Source organism: Perna viridis, chromosome 1, assembly GCF_037379345.1.
Source record: "Perna viridis isolate PV_CMFRI_1.1 ecotype Kerala chromosome 1, ASM3737934v1, whole genome shotgun sequence".
In the NCBI taxonomy this organism is placed as follows: Eukaryota; Metazoa; Mollusca; class Bivalvia; order Mytilida; family Mytilidae; genus Perna; species Perna viridis.
In genome coordinates this window covers 67429471-67449880 of record NC_142445.1, presented here as the reverse complement: position 1 = coordinate 67449880, position 20410 = coordinate 67429471, and the positions used below count along the sequence as shown (strand labels likewise).

The 20410-nt window shown below is 30.8% G+C and overlaps 1 protein-coding gene across 9 annotated transcripts in view; it reads right to left on the bottom strand.

Moving 5' to 3' along the window:
• Nucleotides 1–429: 429 nt before the first annotated feature.
• Nucleotides 430–20410, bottom strand: part of LOC148630067 (voltage-dependent calcium channel subunit alpha-2/delta-2-like) — a 42895-nt gene continuing 22914 nt past the window's right edge. For 6 of the 9 annotated variants that reach the window (XM_088560411.1, XM_088560447.1, XM_088560464.1 and 3 more), the window contains 19 exons: nt 19726–19746; nt 17710–17781; nt 17274–17335; nt 16050–16117; nt 15426–15483; nt 14837–14931; nt 13240–13327; nt 12845–12901; nt 12358–12467; nt 11666–11901; nt 10399–10472; nt 10158–10233; nt 9729–9790; nt 9363–9389; nt 8845–8873; nt 7745–7856; nt 6202–6329; nt 5875–5951; nt 430–4960 (listed from right to left, as the gene is read on the bottom strand). In XM_088560411.1, coding sequence (XP_088416537.1) covers nt 4862–4960; nt 5875–5951; nt 6202–6329; nt 7745–7856; nt 8845–8873; nt 9363–9389; nt 9729–9790; nt 10158–10233; nt 10399–10472; nt 11666–11901; nt 12358–12467; nt 12845–12901; nt 13240–13327; nt 14837–14931; nt 15426–15483; nt 16050–16117; nt 17274–17335; nt 17710–17781; nt 19726–19746 — 1551 coding nt within the window. In that variant the 3' untranslated portion in view covers nt 430–4861. Of the gene's footprint in view, nt 4961–5874; nt 5952–6201; nt 6330–7744; nt 7857–8844; nt 8874–9362; nt 9390–9728; nt 9791–10157; nt 10234–10398; nt 10473–11665; nt 11902–12357; nt 12468–12844; nt 12902–13239; nt 13328–14836; nt 14932–15425; nt 15484–16049; nt 16118–17273; nt 17336–17709; nt 17782–18885; nt 18904–19725; nt 19747–20410 lie in introns of all 9 variants that reach the window. The other 3 variants (XM_088560429.1, XM_088560472.1, XM_088560420.1) reach the window with 2 other exon arrangements.

Here is a 20410-nt window from a genome sequence, read left to right as displayed (position 1 = left end):
TAATTGCATTGTATCACTGGCTTGTAATGTTCTTAATATGTTTATTTCTATAGGTACGTACTTCACTGAAAATTCTTTTTAAACTCTGCATGAAAGATTAAATTTCAGGACTTTTCCAATTTCATCATATTTTTAAAACTTTTTAACTGATATGACCATTATATTTGTAAATCTATAGAAATTTCTTTACTTTGGTTTATTTCTCTGATTAACAACAAGAAATTGCAAGGCATAGCATCCATTCACTGTTTTTTAATGTCGTTTGTCCTTCATATATGCATTATTTTTTCCTGTATATATTTGACATTTAACTCTGCCCATTTCCTTCAATGTGCATTTTTGCTTTTTTCATTTTTATTTTTCTCCAATGCTTCATGATTCCCACCATGTTAAAAAAGAAGTGCATGGATATGTTTGATAAGCTTCTCATACAATGGATAATCATGGTTTTTATTAGTAAAAAGTAAACAAAAAAAAAGATGATTTGACAGATAGAAACAAAACAACCCTTTCACTCTGACTAGAATAAATAAGAACAAAAATTGTACACAACTTATTAACAAACTTGAGATTCTATGCAATATCACACAATATCATTAGAAACAGGTTAAATATTATCAACACGGCTATTAGAGAATAGCAGTTACAGAGCACACAATTATGTTCTTCAGAGGATCAAGTTTGTTTTCCCAATATTAAATGATAAATTGCTGTAGGTAGTTATCAGTAACTGGACAATTGAGGAGATTTTGGTCAGATAATTGACCTGTTGTTTAACTCCATAGGTATTTGAATCTAAGTAATTCCATTCTCACTTGTCCAGTTGACTATTAGTTCATCAGGTGATTTAAGTCAATCAAAGGCATACAAACTGAACTCCTTGAACATCATCAATGTAAGGGCTGTAATACAAACAATTCTCTTTAAACCAGAATTTGCTTATAATAAAATATAAATTCACAGAGCATTTAGGAAAAACTACTGGTATTTCTAAATACAATTAATACATATAACTGTGTTTAATGAAACATTCATGCAATTGACACAAGGGACTTAACTTAAAATATAACAAGTTTAAAAAAAAACTTGTATTCAAAAGCAAAAACAAAAAAGGCCCTTCAAAAGGAAGTGTAAAAAAGAGAGAAAAGATGAAATGATTGTTATAAACAAATTATTGCACTTAAATAAAAAAGCATAAAAATAGGGCATTAATAGAACATTTTAGGATACCCTGCCATGTATTAAATGGTGAAAAAATGGGGTTGGCAAAATCTTCAAAACTCAAAAACTGTATTTTGGATTTTGCTGAAAAAATAAACTCAACCTGTATTTTATGGTTCTAAACAAATGTAGAAAGTTTCAAAACAATTGATTGATCCATTCTTCTGGAATTGGTCTGGGAACAGAGTATCACATAATACCTTGCCACTTAAATATGTAATTTTAGAATCACAATATAAATAATTACTTTCATTTTTCTATCTAATATATTTCATAACAAATAGGTCATTCATACTGGAATATCCAGGTAACTTAGTTCACAGTTCAAATAGTTAAATGTCATGAATGAGATAGAAATCAGCAGTTACTTTACATACACATTAGATAGAGAAATAAAATCTCACAACCATAAACCTTAGTTTTTAACCTTCAAAATACACAAGGAAGATTTTCACTCTTTTTAAGAGGGACAATGAGATAGGAGTTAAATGAAACAATCAAAAACAATATACTGTGGAACTTGTCTATACTAAAGTAAATAAAAACGTTTCTAAACCAAACACTTTCTGAATTCCTTTAATTCAATGTTAATATATTTCAAACCTGATAAAATAAGACAAATTCTATTAAAAAAAGGGATTTCTATAGTCTGTACTTTTAAGAACTTAATTATTAGGCCATATACCAAGATCTAAGGCACAATAAGCAACAAAAATGGAGACAAAAATATTGCTACACCCATAAGAAACAAAGTCACAAATACTGATAACATCATTAGGATTTAAACAATATACATATATTTTATATTTTGATTATAGGCTGCATATAAATCAACATTTTAAAAGTATAAAATCATCTCTGTTTCAGATTTTATATTTTGTCAGAAAAATTAATAATAAATTGTTCTGACCACAGTGATATATTTCCCCAAAAATTATAAATGTGAAAAAAAAAAAAGAGATTTCAATACCAATATAGCTGGACTCCTGAGTGATTTAATGGCTCTCTTGGTAGAAATCTGCCCACCAGAATTATCTTTTGGACAATGTCTTTAAAGTTTGAAAAGCTGCTATTTATGAGTTGACCTAATACAATGTACATGCAATTAATTGTTGGGCAGGTGGCTACTTCAACAGAACTATTTAAATCATTTATCAGCCTGGAAAGATTTTGTTGGAATTGGGATCATTTTTGTTTAAATTGTACCAATTGGTATAAAGAAAAGTAATTATCAACCTGAACACAAGGAAACACATATAAAAAAAATAGATGCTGCCCCACCCCTAAATCAACAGTAAAGTATGTCCATCAACTCTTTAATTCTCACAAAGCAAGAACTGAATTAAAGAGCCTTAACTCTCCCATAAGTAAGTGGGTAGATGAACTGCAAGTCATCAATGTAGAGTCATATTGGTTTAATAACTTAAACTGCCTGGAAAATTGTCAGGAAAACTGTAAAATGGACATGGGTAACTCTTTTATCCACAACACTTAAGTTACAGCATAACTTGTAAAACTATTATTGTTATTTTGATTCCTGGTGAACATATAGAAAACTTAATATATCAATGCTAGATTATTGGTAGTTAAAAATGGCATACTTACTAAAAGTAATTTATGATAAAATTTAATCAACTGACCAGAATCTTTTTCTAAACGTGAACAGTGTAAACATGTTATCTACACAAATATCCTTCTATTAATGACATTCAACAAAAGGAATAAAATACAAAATAATAATTACACACAATAATAAAGACACATTTCATAAAAAAAACCAACATGTAATTCACACATTAATCAATTAGTTATTCTATGGGAATGTTCAATGGAATTATCAAGGACAAAACACAATTCTTGGATGAAAGGGACACATATTAGAAAATTTTCCTTAAATGAGGAAGTCATACTTCAAAAATTTTCAACTGTAACTTTTAAGTGCGCTAGTAAAACAAATATGATAAGTTACCAACCAACCACAATAAACAGGAAAGTGCAATGATTGTGGGAAATGAAAGAATTGAAAGAGCTCCATTATATACTTATTTCTTTCATATTTTTAAATGTCTCCTGTTGATATGATTGATAATCACATTTTTCAAAAACATATAATAAGGCTTAACAGGGACAATAATTGTGTACACATTCATAAAACAACACATACAGGAATAACTAGTATAATAAATAACCCACTTCTTAAAAACCCCTTACACATCCCTTACTGCCTGGTTCATACCAATAAGGGAGAGAGTGTTTATCCTCATTTTCATGATGCTATGATGTGTCATCAAATGAACTAAGAGAGAGTCTATGAATTATTATTTATATTTAGCTTTAGTAGACAAGACCCAATATCAGATGCATTATCCGAGTTTGACAATAACATCATTTCTTTAGTGGTCAACAGGACTACTTCAGAGGTAAAACAGGTAGTCCGCCAACAGTAACGACAGTTCTGTTCTTAGATCTTATGAAAAATAGGACTACCATTACAAATTATCAAGTAGTCCTCTCAAAAAATTAGGGTGGCACAGGACTAACGGACTACTGTTAGTGTCGATCCCTGTTTATATATTTCCAAATGAGATCAGTATCATTGGAGCAAAGGAAACAGATATGTAACCAGTCAACTGGTTTACCTTTTATTTCTATGACTAAGTTAGGGAACCAGAAGTAAACAACACACCCACTATAAATCAAGGTTAATAATTCAAAGAAAGCAACACAACCATGCAAGAAAAATAGTTTTTGTGAATTTAATCACTCTATATAAAGTAAAAGCTATTCCATTTTTCTTGCTTGTTATAAATTTACAATATGATCATTATTATAGGAAAATAAACTTTGCATGTGAAAAAACAAATTTCATGGCAGGAATACGAATGAATTCAGTATGTAAATTTTCAATGTATTGAAAGTATTATGCAAATTGTCATTTAATGAGTAAAAATAAATAATAATACTAGTGTCATATCACAAAAACACTACTGAATATCAACACCAAAAATGTCAGATCTGTAAAAAACACCTGGCTACAAGAGAAGGATATGTTGAGATGATGAAAAGTAACCATAACCCTATAAAACCCCTAACAATAAGTAACAAACTTATAACAATGTAGAAAACAACACTGACTCATTTTAGGAATTCAGGTAGATCACATTTAATAAAAAAGTTTTGACACAACATCAAATTTTGCAGAATAAAATTATATGCACTGGCTAATTTTACATAGAAATGAATTGATAAATGAAACTACCAAGTAGGCAGTTTGAAAAAAAGGTGATGGGTAACATGTCAGGATAAAATGATCCACATAACTTCATAATATTCTTATGTAATAAACTTGTTCAGACCATTTCTACATATCTTGCACCATTCATTTCACCCATGCAATAGACACAATCTACCCTGACTGATAGTTAAACACAAAATCATACACATTTCACATTGATCAACAGTAAGTAATGCTCCCTCTGGTCTTGGCATATAGATGTAAATGGCATAACATGATAACAGCGGCATTGTTTTGGCATGACAATGATCGAACCACGACACACACTAGATCACTAGGACTCTGGAATCTGTAGTGGTATAGCGGTATTTCAGGAAAATGATTCACCTATGTGAGGGTTCACTATCATCTGATGTATGTACATACAATTGTTATTATTGTTGCTATGACGATGACAGCAACAGATACAGGTGTTGATACTGGTCCACCACAATCATCCTTCTCCTGAAATGTCAAGGTCAATATGTCATTTTCTACAGTAAATAGGCCTTATTTTCAAATCAAGATATAATTCATGGAGAATATGGTGGTGTACTTTTTAATAAATGAGCTGGGTATTTCAATTATTTTATACCAAACATTGGTGAGGTATAAAATACAAAAATAAAGGCCAGCCTGTACAATACCATACTTAACACAAATTATTTCTAATCTAATGTGACAAAAAGGAACTATTTCTGCATCTGAATCTCCCAGGGGTAGATATATAGGGTAATATATTGTTTGATGTTTACAGGACGTCATAATATAATAATCATTTTAAATTAAATGAATATTTTGGTTATCAAAAGTGGAAGGTATATTTATCTTGAAGTTTATCATCTTTTTGTGACAACTTGTTAAATTCATTTAAACATTTAAAAACATAAAAATATTAACTCATTGGTAATAAGATAAAGACAGAAGGGACAGACTACAGGAATACTAAATAAAAACACTGAAAACTTTATCTTCAGACATACATGTACAAACTATACAGTGTTTTTATTAATTTTAATTATATTTAATTTATTTATTTAGTTTTAAACTATAAAATAAAATAAGAATGGAAATGGTGAATAAGTCAATGAGACAACAACTCCACCAGGATGAAAAATGTCAGCTCAAGGGTGCTCATGGGTCTTAAATGAACGACAAGGAAACCCTCAAACCACAGGGCAGGCTGCAGATGGCCCCAAAACAACATCATACAAAGGTACGGCGAAATGGTTGCCCCCACACACTCCAGCAACATAAAGAGGTAAGAAATTCCTGATTTGGGACAGGTGCAAAAATGTGGTGGGATAAAGTACTTTGACGTTATCAGAACCCTCCCCCTTTTTAAATCTGGACACTGTGAAAAAAAACTATAAAAAGACCTTTTCATGGTAATCATAACAAGGTTCTGTAACTCTTCTGTATCTTGGCTTCATATTACAAAAGTGTTCTGTTTCATCTGTAAACATAAGTATATGACATAGGATTTTGTTTACAGGTATATAAAGAAAAAGTAGCATAAACTCACAATAAAGTCAAATAATATCTTAAATTCTCTAAAGTTGTTCCATTTCTTCTAGGATTACATTTAACATTCTTCAACCTTTCCAAATTTAAATTGAAATTTATTCATTCAACTCCTATTATAAAACATTAAGTTCAAGAAGAAGTAAAAATAACATTGAAAAGATGTAAAGATAATAAAATACCTGGAAATTCTTGTGGTTCTTGTAATAAATCCATATCTCCTTTAAATACATCCACACAACCAGAACATTTCTCATTAGCCAACACAAACAACAAGTTAGTATTTTGTAATTTTACAGCAACATAGTTCCTGTAAAAATATTATAATTACCATTAAATAAAACATTTCTTCAAAGTTCATTGAGAAAGACACAAGAATGTTTTATTAAAAGTAAAAACCTAATATGGAGTAGGCATTGCCTATAACAGCGAGGATTATGAATCTCACCATACTTGAAATGTCATTATACCATCATTAGCAGCTCTAGCATAATCCTTTTTATAATAGTTTGATACTTTGTACATATTCCAGAACAAGAACAGTTCTGCGAGGAAGGTGGGGGTATCATACACATTTAACTATGATGTTAATGAAAACACACCAAAGATTTTGACACAACTGACAAATTTCAAGAAGATACTGAATGCCTTTCCTATCTTAGAAAAGCTATACTTCAATTTGGTTAATACCATCAAAGCTGTATTTTTTCTGAGGCAGGTTTAGTTCATGAACAGCCAGTGGAACTAAACAGCCGCCTCAATGTTGAGAAGGATACATCATTTTTCCCGAATTTTTTAAATCATATTCATTTTGTCTTTTAATTAGAAAAAGAATTAGAAAAAGACCTCATGACTGTCTGAAAAGATTAAATTAATTTTACTGAAGCATCATCTTCAATCAAACATTTTTATTTGTTTGCCTAAAGAAAATGTGAAATTTGCTTCATAAGGACAGTCACTTTTTTGTTACTTCTGGAACATGACTTATGTTTTAGTTGGGGAACTTTAAGAAATATAAAAATACATATAATAGCTGTAGAGCTTCTTCTGCTTTACAGTGCTTGTTATTATGATGATGCCTAATAATTACACAAACTCGAGCCATCAATTCTGCAGCTTGAAACAAATTGGGATTCAAAAGCATGTAGTTTGCAGCAGTTCAATATGTATAAAATTGTCTAAAAAAATCCTCTGTTACAGTGAAACTTGTCTAAACTGAACCCTGTTAACTGTAATTTTGAACCTTAGTAAACTGAAAACCTGCCTAAATCAAACCTACCTTAAAAGTCCAAAAGGGGTTCAGTTTAGACAGGTTTTTGGATTACACAGGGTTTGGTTTAGACATGTTTTCTGATTATTTAGGGTTCAGTTTAGACAGGTTTTTGGTTTATTCAGGGTTTGGTTTAGACAGGTTTTCTGATTATTCAGGGTTCAGTTTAGACAGGTTTCACTGTATATATATTGCCTTCTTCAAATCTATCACTGAGTTCAGATTTTCCATATTGACAAGTTATTATTAGTTACAAATTCAATGAATATTATTGAATGGGGAAATGTAATATGACATTTTCAAAATACTCAGACATATATTGTGAGCAGATTTTACATATTACTATAGTTAAGTTGTTGGTGAGCGTATCTTGGTTCTCCCAATACTAGCAGTTGTAGGTGAGCAGAATGCAAATATTTTTTTTATCCATGGAGATACAATAAGATTAATATTACCTAGTACAATTATTTAAGCAGTCTACTTCTCCCTTGGCATCAGAAAAGTCTGGGTCAAAATAATACTGGGCTTGTTTCTTAATACAATTCTTATGTGAATCTGGTCCATTAGCTACAAAATAAGGAATCCACACCAAAATCAAATAGTTTCCATGTTTTTATACTTTACACTCAAAATGGTTAAAGTACAACTAAATGTAAAGAGCAGATTCTATGGTCTTAATAAACAGTCATCACAGATATGTCTCACATGTTACATACGGCCACTGCTATTCAATGTTTGATATTGACTGTAGGGGCATATGAATAAAATAGATACAGAATTGTAATGTAGTGATGTTAATGGAACTATACACAATATACCATTGACCTAGCATGAGTAACACATGTTAACTTGACCTATCCTGAATACTTTACACCTTAAAAAGAAATATCAAAGTCAATATACAGTGATTACAAAGGCATATTTATGAAACAAATATGTAAGGCCATCAGAAAAAAATTCCTAAATTCTCATACAACATTTTTTTGAAATTAGGGGTGGGTGGGCAAATTTATTTGTTTTATCAATTTAAGTGAGATATGTTGTCAATTTGAAAGAGATTCACCTAAATTTGGAAAAATATCAAAAATTAATTTTTTCTGGGAGGGTAAAAAAAATTGGGTCAGGAGGGGATGAGAATCCAAGATATCTTTTATTTTGGCCTAACTGTGATGAAGTGATGCAAATGCAACTGCAACTGCATACCAAATTAATTGACCTAACACAAGTGATTCATATCAAACTTATCATAATATTCAAAACTTTAAGCATTAAGATCTTAACAAAATTGAAATTTATAAGTAAATAGACCATGACTGCTGGAGCATATGCATGAAACAGACACAGAATAGTAATGTGGTGATGCTATGCAACTGCATTCCAAGTATAAATGCCATAGCTCAAGTGGTTCATATTATACAGTCCTGATAGTTAAGGTTTATTCACCTAAAACATGATTTTTCAGCTTGTAAATAAAAACTCATCAAAATCATTACTAATATAAAACAAACAAAAAATGTATACATCTCAAAATGTTTGATTACATATAGAAACTTACATGCTTCTACAACTGGAGAGTTCATCCAACTGAAAGAGAAAACCATTCATAATCTTATTACTAAAGCTACAACTTACTACAGAATGGCATAAGATTACAACAGTTTTTACTCAATTCCTTGCTTCATAAGAACATTTGAAGGAGGGGATATTTACCTCTTTATTGACCAACTCATTTATAAGAGTAATCATTACATTCATTGTTTATGGCTGGGGAAATCACAAGGAAGTTGTTTTTTTTTTTTAAAATTGTTATTACTGTATTGATGTGGCAATAAAAATGACATTGTCATCATAGCCATAACTTAATTGAAATGATTAAATTATCTTCTTAGACTATCTAATGTAAACATATATAATACACACACACACACACATGTATGTATTCTTAAAAGTAAGTCAGAAATAAATGAAGAGTTTTTCTGCATCCATATTAAAAAAATTTGTGGAGTAGCAATACTGTAAAAATCTAAAATAATGAAAGGACTAACTGGGTCATTGACAGGTATGTGTACTCACCTGTACAGACTGAGATTGGACACCCACCTGAAAATAACAAAATACCTTCTATTTAGTTTTTACAGAGAAATATGTACCAACATGATAAAAATTCATAAAATTAGTTCCACCATAAATGCACTTAATTAACAAGTAAGAGAAAGTCATACAGAAATGATGCAGTTTTTAGTTGTAATATTATCAAAATAATTGTTGAAGTGAGACATTTTATTTTACTTCATTACTTGCATTTTGTTCTACTGATTTAAAGTGCATACACCGTACACTTGTACAAAGGTTGAAACTGACAATAAACTAAGTACATGTACCCTGGACTTGTAAAGATTCAAACTGACAATAAACAATCATATACATCTGAATACCTACCATGTCCATACTGAGGTCCACCAGTTAAATGTTAAAAATTCAAACAGCAGATTGATTGATGGCTGAAACAAGAAACAATACATGTATTACATCACAGTAGAAAATTAACACAGTCAGTTTGTAGATCAATTTTTGGCAAATGAAAAACACTTCAACCAAGCTAAATCTTGGTCTGTGTTGCAGAGTTATGTTGACCATCATTAAGTTAATAATCGTAGTCTTAAGCTGTTACAATCTTTACAAGTAGGAAAATACATTATACAGGGTCAAACATTAAAGACACTTATGAACTGGTCATTGTTTAACACCCTAATATTTCATGCATTGCAGGACAAGAATAATTGACCAATCGAACAGACCCTGCTTTTTTTCACACAGAGCTGGATTTAATTGATTGTGCTAGCTAACTTAATATATACATCAACTCACCACTCTAAGTCTAATGGCACTACTCGTAGAACTATCATTTTTGGTACAGGTAGCTTGATAATCAAAATGTTCCACCCTGAAAAGTTATGAAATTTAAAATCACAATTTTACAAAGTTAAATTCCCTAATTGTAAATCTCCATTAAAATCGTCAGATTTTCTACCAAAACAATGATTACAACCCCCAGAACAAAAAAGTAAAATTATACAAGCATGAACTCTTACAGTAGGTTAACACCAACCTTTTGTAAGCCTCTGTTTTATTGTACAATTCATGCATCAGAACTGGATCTGTTCTTCCAAAAAATCTTCCAACCTGAAAAAACCATTAGCATAAACATTTATTTTATTTTGAGATGACAGTAACAGATCAAAGAAAGGGGCTGCGAGGGTTGAACATCCCCCTTATGTTTTAAAATATTGTTTTTTTTTGTGTGCAACTGAATAAATAATTGCCTGAGAACTGAGAACCCCCTTATTTTAGAATTTGACCCCCTTTATTAACTTCAGTATCAGCCACTGCTTTTAGTTGATAAATATTTTTTGTTTGTTTGTTTTTTGTTCCTTTTACCTTTCATATATTTTGAATACTGACCCATAGAATCACTTTACTTTATTTGGAAACCTGCAATCTTTTTAAGATACAAACAGGTCTTATTGAACAATGTACTCTGTATTGATCATTTTAACAACATAGCACTGGAATACCAAATATTTATCAGGGCCTAGCTGTTTATAAAGCATGACTTATATCCAGCAGATAATGTTTCTCAAGCATAGAAATTTTTTTTACAACTAATTATTAACCAACTTACTACAATATGTATGGAAATGCACAAACCTTATGAACCGAAAATTTCGACAACTGGTCATTTCGAACTGGAAATTCCTACAGCTGATCATTACGAAATCATAGCTATGCATTATGAACTTTAAAATGGGGCATCAATTACGGACCATTATGGACTAAATCAAACTGGCGTACATTTCTTACAATAAGTGACAACATTGATAAAGAGTGACCTAATAATTCAATTAATTAGATTAGGATATTTAAAGTCACTGAAAGATGGTAAATATTTGATTCATTGAGATATGAACTGATTTTAAATTATGGTGAAATCATATGTATTAATAATAGACTCTGACTATGTCCTGAAATAAAGTTGGTTAATAAAAGTATCAATGCATGACCTTTTCCATATTGGTCCTATAACATGCCCTCAGTATTAATAAAGGCCTTGGATGGCTGTAATGGTCATTATTAATACCTCAGGTATGTTACAGGGCCAATATGGTAAAGGCCATACATTAATACTATATAATAAGCGAGCCCTCTATATCATTTTCTACAATACATAGTGTTTAACTAATCACTATTTATACTGTATTGTCAATATGATAAAATGGAACACTTTAAAAAATATACCTATATGAAAACTTCAGACTTTAAAATACACTTCTCGTGTGAAATCAATGTTTCCCCAACCCAAAAATTCTTATATCTACCTGAAGCATTTGATCCTTCTGGTTAGTGGCTACAATAAATCCACCATCATCCAAGAGGTAACATAGTGTGGTAGAATCCTCTTGACATGCCTGACCAGTACGGCTAGCCATTATGTCAAGTAACTTCTCATGCTTGACAAATCCACCAACCACAGCTGGTTTGACACCACTCTTGGTCATGGTGATACTATTGGTTATCATAATTTCTGGTATACTATCATTTTCTGATCTTGGATCTGGAGGAGGAAAAACATCCGTGAAAAATATGGAAACATTTCATGGTCTTTTTTTCTAAATGTCTGTTTATGGTTTGAATGTTCACCTTTGTAAGACATCAATTCTGGCAGTAACACAAAATATTGATTGTATAAGTGTATTAGTCTGATTTCTAGAGAAAAAATCAGTTTAAAAGTAGAGCACTACTTACGTGAATCAAACATGATATTTCTTCAAAAAATTAAAAAATAAAAGATGTGCAAAGCCATTCTACTTAAATAAAACAATAACCAATACACAGAATTGTGATATTTTAATATCTTCTGTTTGATCCTAATATTATTCTTTTTTCTATTCATTGGCATATAAAAATTCATAGACAGTTGACAAAAGTTCAATCAGTCATGACATTTTACTTCAATAGACAATAAAGCACAAAAATAAAGATAACCATCTAATACAATATATAAACCTACTGAGTGTGTAAGGAGCTGTAAATATATTGCCATCGAAGTCCAAAGCTCTTCTGAAGTAAGCTGCCTTCCATGTATCTCTATCAGCTTCCATTCTCTGCCTGTGCTTTGAACTGTAGGTACATATAACATAATACAATACCATGTAGCTTTTTATAGAGCTGCATTGTGAATTGTCATAGTGTAATCTTTCTTTGAGAAATTAAGCCTTGAAAGTTTGCAGACAAAATCCAATCTTAAACAAAATGTTTGAACCACATCATACTTCAGTTTTCTTGTGCTTTCCCAGTTAAGAGTATATTCAATTCTATGGTAAATGGGTCAACTTAAAAGGGAAGATATTTTTATAAAATAGCCTTGACCTATGGTTTCAGGAATTTATACATGTATCTGTTGCACCATGCTATTAGCTATTGTAAGAAAATTGTTCTGAAACAAATGAGTCCCCAGAAATATTATAATCATGCAAGACACGGTCACTGTTTCTTACTTTGATGGATAAAGTCTTGTTAGTCCTCCATAGGTAGCAACAAAAATAGCCTCAGTACTAAAAAAATAACATTGTAATCATTACAAAGATATAATATCAACTCAAGATTAAATTTGACAAATTTTGTATTAGATCAGGAAAACAGAGCCAGAGATGGTTGATCTGATGGTCAAATATAGCCTTTTGTTACAATCTGTCAAAGTTAGATAGAACTCCTCAACAGTAAATATTATTTATGCAATAATTGAACTTAACTTGTATTTTATGACTATTACATTGTGTTAAAATTTTATTTAAAATCAGACTATTATTAATTGTCCATCAACAACAGAAGACAAAGGTATAAACAAATGAAGATCACTACTAGTGGGGGTATAACAAGCACTTATACTTACTTGTTTACAAGATACATTCTGTAAAGATCATTCAAATGTCCAGTTTTTGTCAAATCCCAGTGAAGATGCAAGATTTTTTCATTGTCCCCTACAACATTAAAATTATTTTTATCATTGCATCATACATGTATAAAGGTAATTACACAAATAATCACCTTTTCCTAAAAAGTTGCAGGTCTGTTTCACTACAATGATGAAGTTCAGGTAATAGAGCTGATCTTCCAATGATCAGTAACAATTAACTGGAGAATTTGGGAAACGATTCTAACTTTCTATCATGATCTTTTGAATTGTATTTAAAGTCTCCTTGTCAATTGTCCAGTCAACTACCTGAAGCAGTTCATATGATAATTGTCATCGTATCAAAGAAAGACAAACTGTATCCCCTGAACTTCATCATTGTATGCGATATCAATTCCTTCACTAAAAAAAAACCAAAAAAACAATGAAAATGAAAAGAAGTATCCTTTTGAAATCATTTATTACAATTCCTCAAGGTGAGTACATGTATTAATTAACACTAGATAGATGAACAAATGTGAATCAGTGCTATACCATATTACCCCAATTAATACATCACCATATAAACATATCTTTGCTTTATTAAGTTCATTTTGCATATATTCTTCTTTTGAAAATTCTTGACAGAAAGCCAAATCTACAACTGTATAAAGAACACTATATAGCATCTCGTTATGTCTCGTTAAGTTCCTACAATAATGGTACATATTTGTATACTTACAATACGTAGCGTTTCTGCCTTTACTGTCTCACTCCTTGTCTGAGTTTGTATACTTACAATACGTACCGTTTCTGCCTTTATCATCCCATTTTTTGTCTTAGTTTGTATACATACAATACGTAGCATTTCTACCTTTATAGTCCCACACCTTGTCTTAGTTTGTATACATACAATATGTAGCATTTCTGCCTTTATTGTCCAACACCTTGTCTTAGTTTGTATACTTACAATAAGTAGCATTTCTGCCTTTATTGTCCCACTCCTCGTCTTAGTTTGTATACTTACAATAAGTAGCATTTCTGCCTTTATTGTCCCACTCCTCGTCTTAGTTTGTATACTTACAATAAGTAGCGTTTCTGCCTTTATCGTCCCACTCCTTGTCTTAGTTTGTATACTTACAATACGTACCGTTTCTGCCTTTATCGTCCCACTCCTTGTCTTAGTTTGTATACTTACAATACGTACCGTTTCTGCCTTTATCGTCCCACTCCTTGTCTTAGTTTGTATACTTACAATAAGTACCGTTTCTGCCTTTATCGTCCAACACCTTGTCTTAGTTTGTATACTTACAATAAGTAGCATTTCTGCCTTTATCGTCCCACTCCTTGTCTTAGTTTGTATACTTACAATAAGTAGCATTTCTGCCTTTATCGTCCCACTCCTTGTCCTAGTTTGTATACTTACAATAAGTACCATTTCTGCCTTTATCGTCCAACACCTTGTCTTAGTTTGTATACTTACAATAAGTACCATTTCTGCCTTTATCGTCCCACTCCTTGTCTTAGTTTGTATACTTACAATAAGTACCATTTCTGCCTTTATCGTCCCACTCCTTGTCTTAGTTTGTATACTTACAATAAGTAGCATTTCTGCCTTTATTTTCCCATTCTTTGTAGGCATCATAGACATCAGACAAATTACTTGCAGCACCACCATTCTTCACATATTTCCTACAAAAATACAGTAAAAAAACAATTTTCAACCAAGAATGTATTACATGTATGATTATTGTTTTCTTTAAAGCTAACAGTGCTGCAGCACAAGTAAGAGAATGCAGAAGTAAGTATGTTTATTTTGAAGTTGATAGCTCATCTGGAATATTGGTTGTCTCATTACTTGTCAGAAAAGGTTAGCTGACTTTTGTTATTTAACTGTCTTTAGGAGAATAAGATATTGTTTTCATTTTACTGTCTTAGGAGAATAAGATATTGTTGTTATTTAACTGTCTATATGAGAATAAGATATTGTTTTTATTTTACTGTCTTTAGGAGAATAAGATACTGTTGTTATTTTACTGTCTTTAGGAGAATAAGATATCGTTTTTATTTTACTGTCTTTAGGAAAATAAGATATTGTTTTTTCTTGATTTTTTTTCATTTTCATTTAAACTTATTACTAAGAAATTATGCAAGGAAGTTTAGATAACTGACTGTAATTAACTTACCATGGGGCAATCAAAATGGCAGTCTTCCCATCGTCTATGAACTTAGATCCATTTTTTACTATAAAATATTTTAAAAGATTAAAGTATCTGCTAAGTTAACTTAACTTATCAAACTGTAGCTTTCCCTGAATAAAAGAAGAATGTCTTAACCAACTATTATTTATATTATTTATAAGCATTCTCCTATCAAACTGACAAACATTCTATAATTTTCAATGCATCTTTCAGGGGTTCAAATGACATAGTTATCTTTTATAACAATTACTAAATAGTTAACCTTATTAAGTGTCAGTACCTGTAAGAATCTGGCAGTTGGTGAAACATGGTATAAAAAATCCTATCATTTTGATATTGTAATTTGAATACTTGCACCATCAGAATCAAAGAAAACAGACAAATTTTTCCATATTATGCTGGACCATCGAGTTACAATTTCATTGAAATGCACTGAATATGAACACTTCAAGGGCATATAACTCTGTCAAAAATATCTCGAGTGACATTATATTATCAGATCGGTGAGGTTTTGACATGCATGTTTCTGATTTTTCCCATTTTACCTGATTCTTATATACACTTACACTTAAGCAAAACTTATACAACTCATGGTTAAACATAACTTACAGAGATTTCCTGGTGTATCTGTGAACATTAAAACTTTACTCTGGTATGATGGCATGCTGAGACCAAGACTGAAAAATGATAGACTAAACATTAATATGATAATATGATATACATTGCAAGCCTAATGCAAGAAAGTACAGGAGAGGGTAAAATTTTGAAATACAAAGCTTGAAGTTAGTACAAATTCAGTGATTTTCCTTCCGTTTTGGGAAAGGTACCCAGGGACCATGCAATCAGGGAAAAATGTAAAAATTGTGACTGGGAAATATAAAAAAGATCTAAGCATGAGGGCAAGGATATTTATACATTATCTTAAAAGTAATTTAATAAAATCTTAAATGAGAACCATAACAGTTTCTATTATAATAAACCCATAAGGTGACCTTTGATAACAAATTTATAACACTTAAGCCAAGAGATATTTGCTGGAAACTGATGAAAACATCCTTTTTTCACCTTTAAAGAGCAATAACTCTAGCCAGGAGTCGTTGACAACTTTGATCCCCCTGCAGACTTTTGTAGGTTTTATCATTAGGATCATTACAGCAACTGAAAGTTTCTTTCCATCTATATAGTTTTTAAGATATTGGCTGAAAACTGTACAGAAAAAGTCATTTTTCACCCTTCAAGGGCAACAACTCGAAGAAGGAGTTGTCCTACAACTTTGATCCAATGCAGACTTTAGTAGGCTTAGCAGCCATGTTCTTCAAAAATCCCCACATCTATGCAGAATACCCTAAGGAATATTCATACCAAGTTTGGTTCTAATTGGTCAAGTAGTTTCTAGAGAAGAAGATTTTTAAAAGAAACAGCATTAAAAAATAACAAAAAAAAAACTTGACAAGGACTACTAGAGATAGACTTTATCATTGTTAACACTTTTGCCCATGTCAGAATTGGGCTAAACCTATCAGGTTTGGAGTTACATGTGAAAATCTTCTGTCTGACACCTAAGTTCTATTATAACAACAGCCATGTTTGTCAATGATAAAACATTTGCACTTCTAGTCAATGCACAACATCTTAAAGAACATTCATACCATGTCTGGTTATAATTGTTCCAGTAGTTTTTGAGAAGAGTTTTGAAAAATATTAATGATGACAGATGCCAAGTGATGGCAATAGCTCACATGGCCTTCGGCTAGGGGAGCTAAAAAAAAGTCGTCCAGTTTCCTTTTAAATAAATAAAAAAATAATGTCAAAACATTTATATAATTATGGTACCTGAATGATGTGTTTTTCACATTGGTGTAGAAGTAAAGCCTTGTTTCTAAGTCTGTATGGTTCTGTGAAAAAAAAGAAAACATCATTTATAACAAGTTTACAACTGGGTAAACAAATTGATATTTGCAACAGTAGAATTAAACGAACATATCCATGATCTTGAGAAGAAACAAGTTTCAATATCGCCAAATATGAATTGAAATAAACAAATCAGTCAAATTGAAGATCGTTTTTCAACTCCATTAAAAAAAAACAACAAACTAAATGATAACTTTACATCCATAACGTAACAACAAATCAGTCAAATTGAAGATCGTTTTTCAACTCCATTAAAAAAAAAAACAACAAACTAAATGATAACTTTACATCCATAACGTAACAACCAACCAAATCAATGTTAAGTATCAATCACAATAAGCCCATTTTAATTTCTTACATTATCTGCACTAATGACATAGGTATCCATGGTGATGCTTCCTGAAGATCCATTAGTCATTTCCATTCTCAGCTACAAGTATCATGGAACAGTGTTAAAAAAGTACAATATCATGAAAAACAATAACTATGTATACTCTATTACACAAAAAAGGATAAATTCATGTACATACTATACATTTGTATATAAATTATGAGATGTAGATGAGAATACTGTCAATACATTGTTTGTATACAAAGCTCTCATTTTATCACACAACAAAAGACCTATGGACTTAATCCTTTTTTCATAGCCACAGTAATTTTTTGTAGGTTTAGAAAATGTGAATCAATAAATTGGTAAAATATTTTTTTCACTGCATTATCATAATACAAAATATTTTCAACACGTAAAGGACTCGATTACTTTTATACACAGGAACATTTTATCAACAGAACCTGGTTCATTTAACTTCTCCCTGTATAATAGGTCAGATTCTGATGTTATTTAATTTAAGTAAATTATCACTTGTTTTTATCTTCAGAAATTGGATGTGTAAATCAATGAATAACAAAACTGAAGCTTTGACATCATACAGGAGCACCAGTCATAATGGACATGATTTACCACTATTTATCAACCATCTACCCCCATTTCTCTTTACCAGATAATCTACGGCAGAGGATGGGTTACCCCTCAATATATTCAAGATCATACACTACTCAATGAGTTTGTCATTGAAATTTAGGAACCGCTAATGCATACCTCTACTACTAGAAGCCCTCCATTAAAATTATCTACATCATGACACCATGACATTTTATAAAAAAACCATTGAATATGAAGCTTCATTAAATAATTGAGTTAACATGGTGATAAGAATATCACTTGTATATTTCAGTATTTTAGTATATGATATTCTAAATAAATGTTACTGTAGCAGTAGTTAAAGTATTGAGCACTGTCAACAACTGGAACACTATTTACATACTTATCTACCATATATAATAATTATTTTACAGTCAGATATTTTTGTCTTTAAAACAGTTAGCATACTATATTTGACAACATTTCCAGTTTACAGAGCCCAAGTTTGTGTCAGAATGTATATCTACTCTGGATTATTTATCATGCAGTATGAAGGAAAATTTACATGCAAATATATGAAATGATGATGTTGATGTTACTTATGTTCACCTTCAAATAGGGTTGTCTCTAAAAAAAGATTTAAACTTCATTCAATATCAGACTATCATGATTTCAAAATTGTTACAACAACCAAATATTTATTCTTAAAATATGTGAAAAAAACCATAAATAAATTGAATTGCAGTTTCTTTTTAATCAGAAACAGCATAAATCTGAGACATGCTAAAAAAATTCAAAGCAGCTGACGAATATTAATGCAAGAGTTATCCCCCTTCCTACACATTATTACCAATAAAAAGCTTGTAGTTGTTTTGGTACAAAGTTGAAAAAAGTCTCAGTAACAAAACAAAAGAAAGAAAGACAGAAAACAAGTCATTTATCATACACACAGAAAGTAAGTGAACAGTGACAAATGCAAGACAGACTCTCAAAGAGATGTGCATTTCAAGCCTGAAATGTGATAAGTGTTTTCAAAATAGAGCTATTTTACATTTCGAAGAGCTAACAGAGAAATGATTCTTTAAAACAATTAACCTATAAAAATTAAGATGAATTCTGACTGATGCATTTTAATCAAAATGAGTACAATCTGTAGCCACATTTATCAGTAAATAAAACTGAATTTTTATCTCTAAATATTAAGACAAGTATGGCAAAGCTGTTGACTTTTAGTATCAATTTTCTATACTAAATACAACCCAATTTAAATTATCATTCTATAACAGTATTTATTTTCCAAGGAATTTTCATGCAAGCTAAGCCAATAGTCAAGCTCTATTTACAAAAACACAATTCATTCAATTTCTATAATCAAATCATTATATAGAAAGTTAGTGCTAACATGTATGCAAATTTCAGATTCATCTAACGATCAAATAGTACATATACCTTATTCCCTGCAGAATTAGTCTTGAATATAACAACAGTTTCATTCATACAGGAATATATGATTAGACACTATGATATTACTCACTACAGGTTAGGTGAACTATTGGTTAAATTATTCTATAGGGTAGCATGTCTTATTATATTCATACACACAGAACTTAACTCTTCATAATTTTTTTTATTAGGCCTAAAGTAACTGTGTTTCTGGTTATAACCCTAACAATCTTTATTTTTGCCTGCTAAACTTTTTAAAATGGTTCATGATTTCCACAATAGAATGCCAAAAGCTTTGTATCTTCATTGAAGTCAGAAAGTAAAACCTCAAAATCTCTTTCTAAAAACCCCTTTCAACCTACCCTAATTATGGAAAAGACATGATCAGAAACACACCATTATATTCAGCCCATATTATAAAGAGAATGCATGCTTTCATTTCAATTAAAAAATAGAGATTTTGATCTTCCCAATATATTTCAACTGTCTTCATAATATACATTTAAGTTGGGTAAAAATATTTGGTTCAGTCAAATTCATGATAAATTAACAACCTAGTTCAGTCACGTTTTACAAAATTGTTGCAACACTACACAAATATTTCAAATGCCCCCCCCCCCAAAAAAAAACAAAAAAACCCTCCTGTTTTTCAAATCATAACACACATGGGAACATCTAATTAGCAATAGAA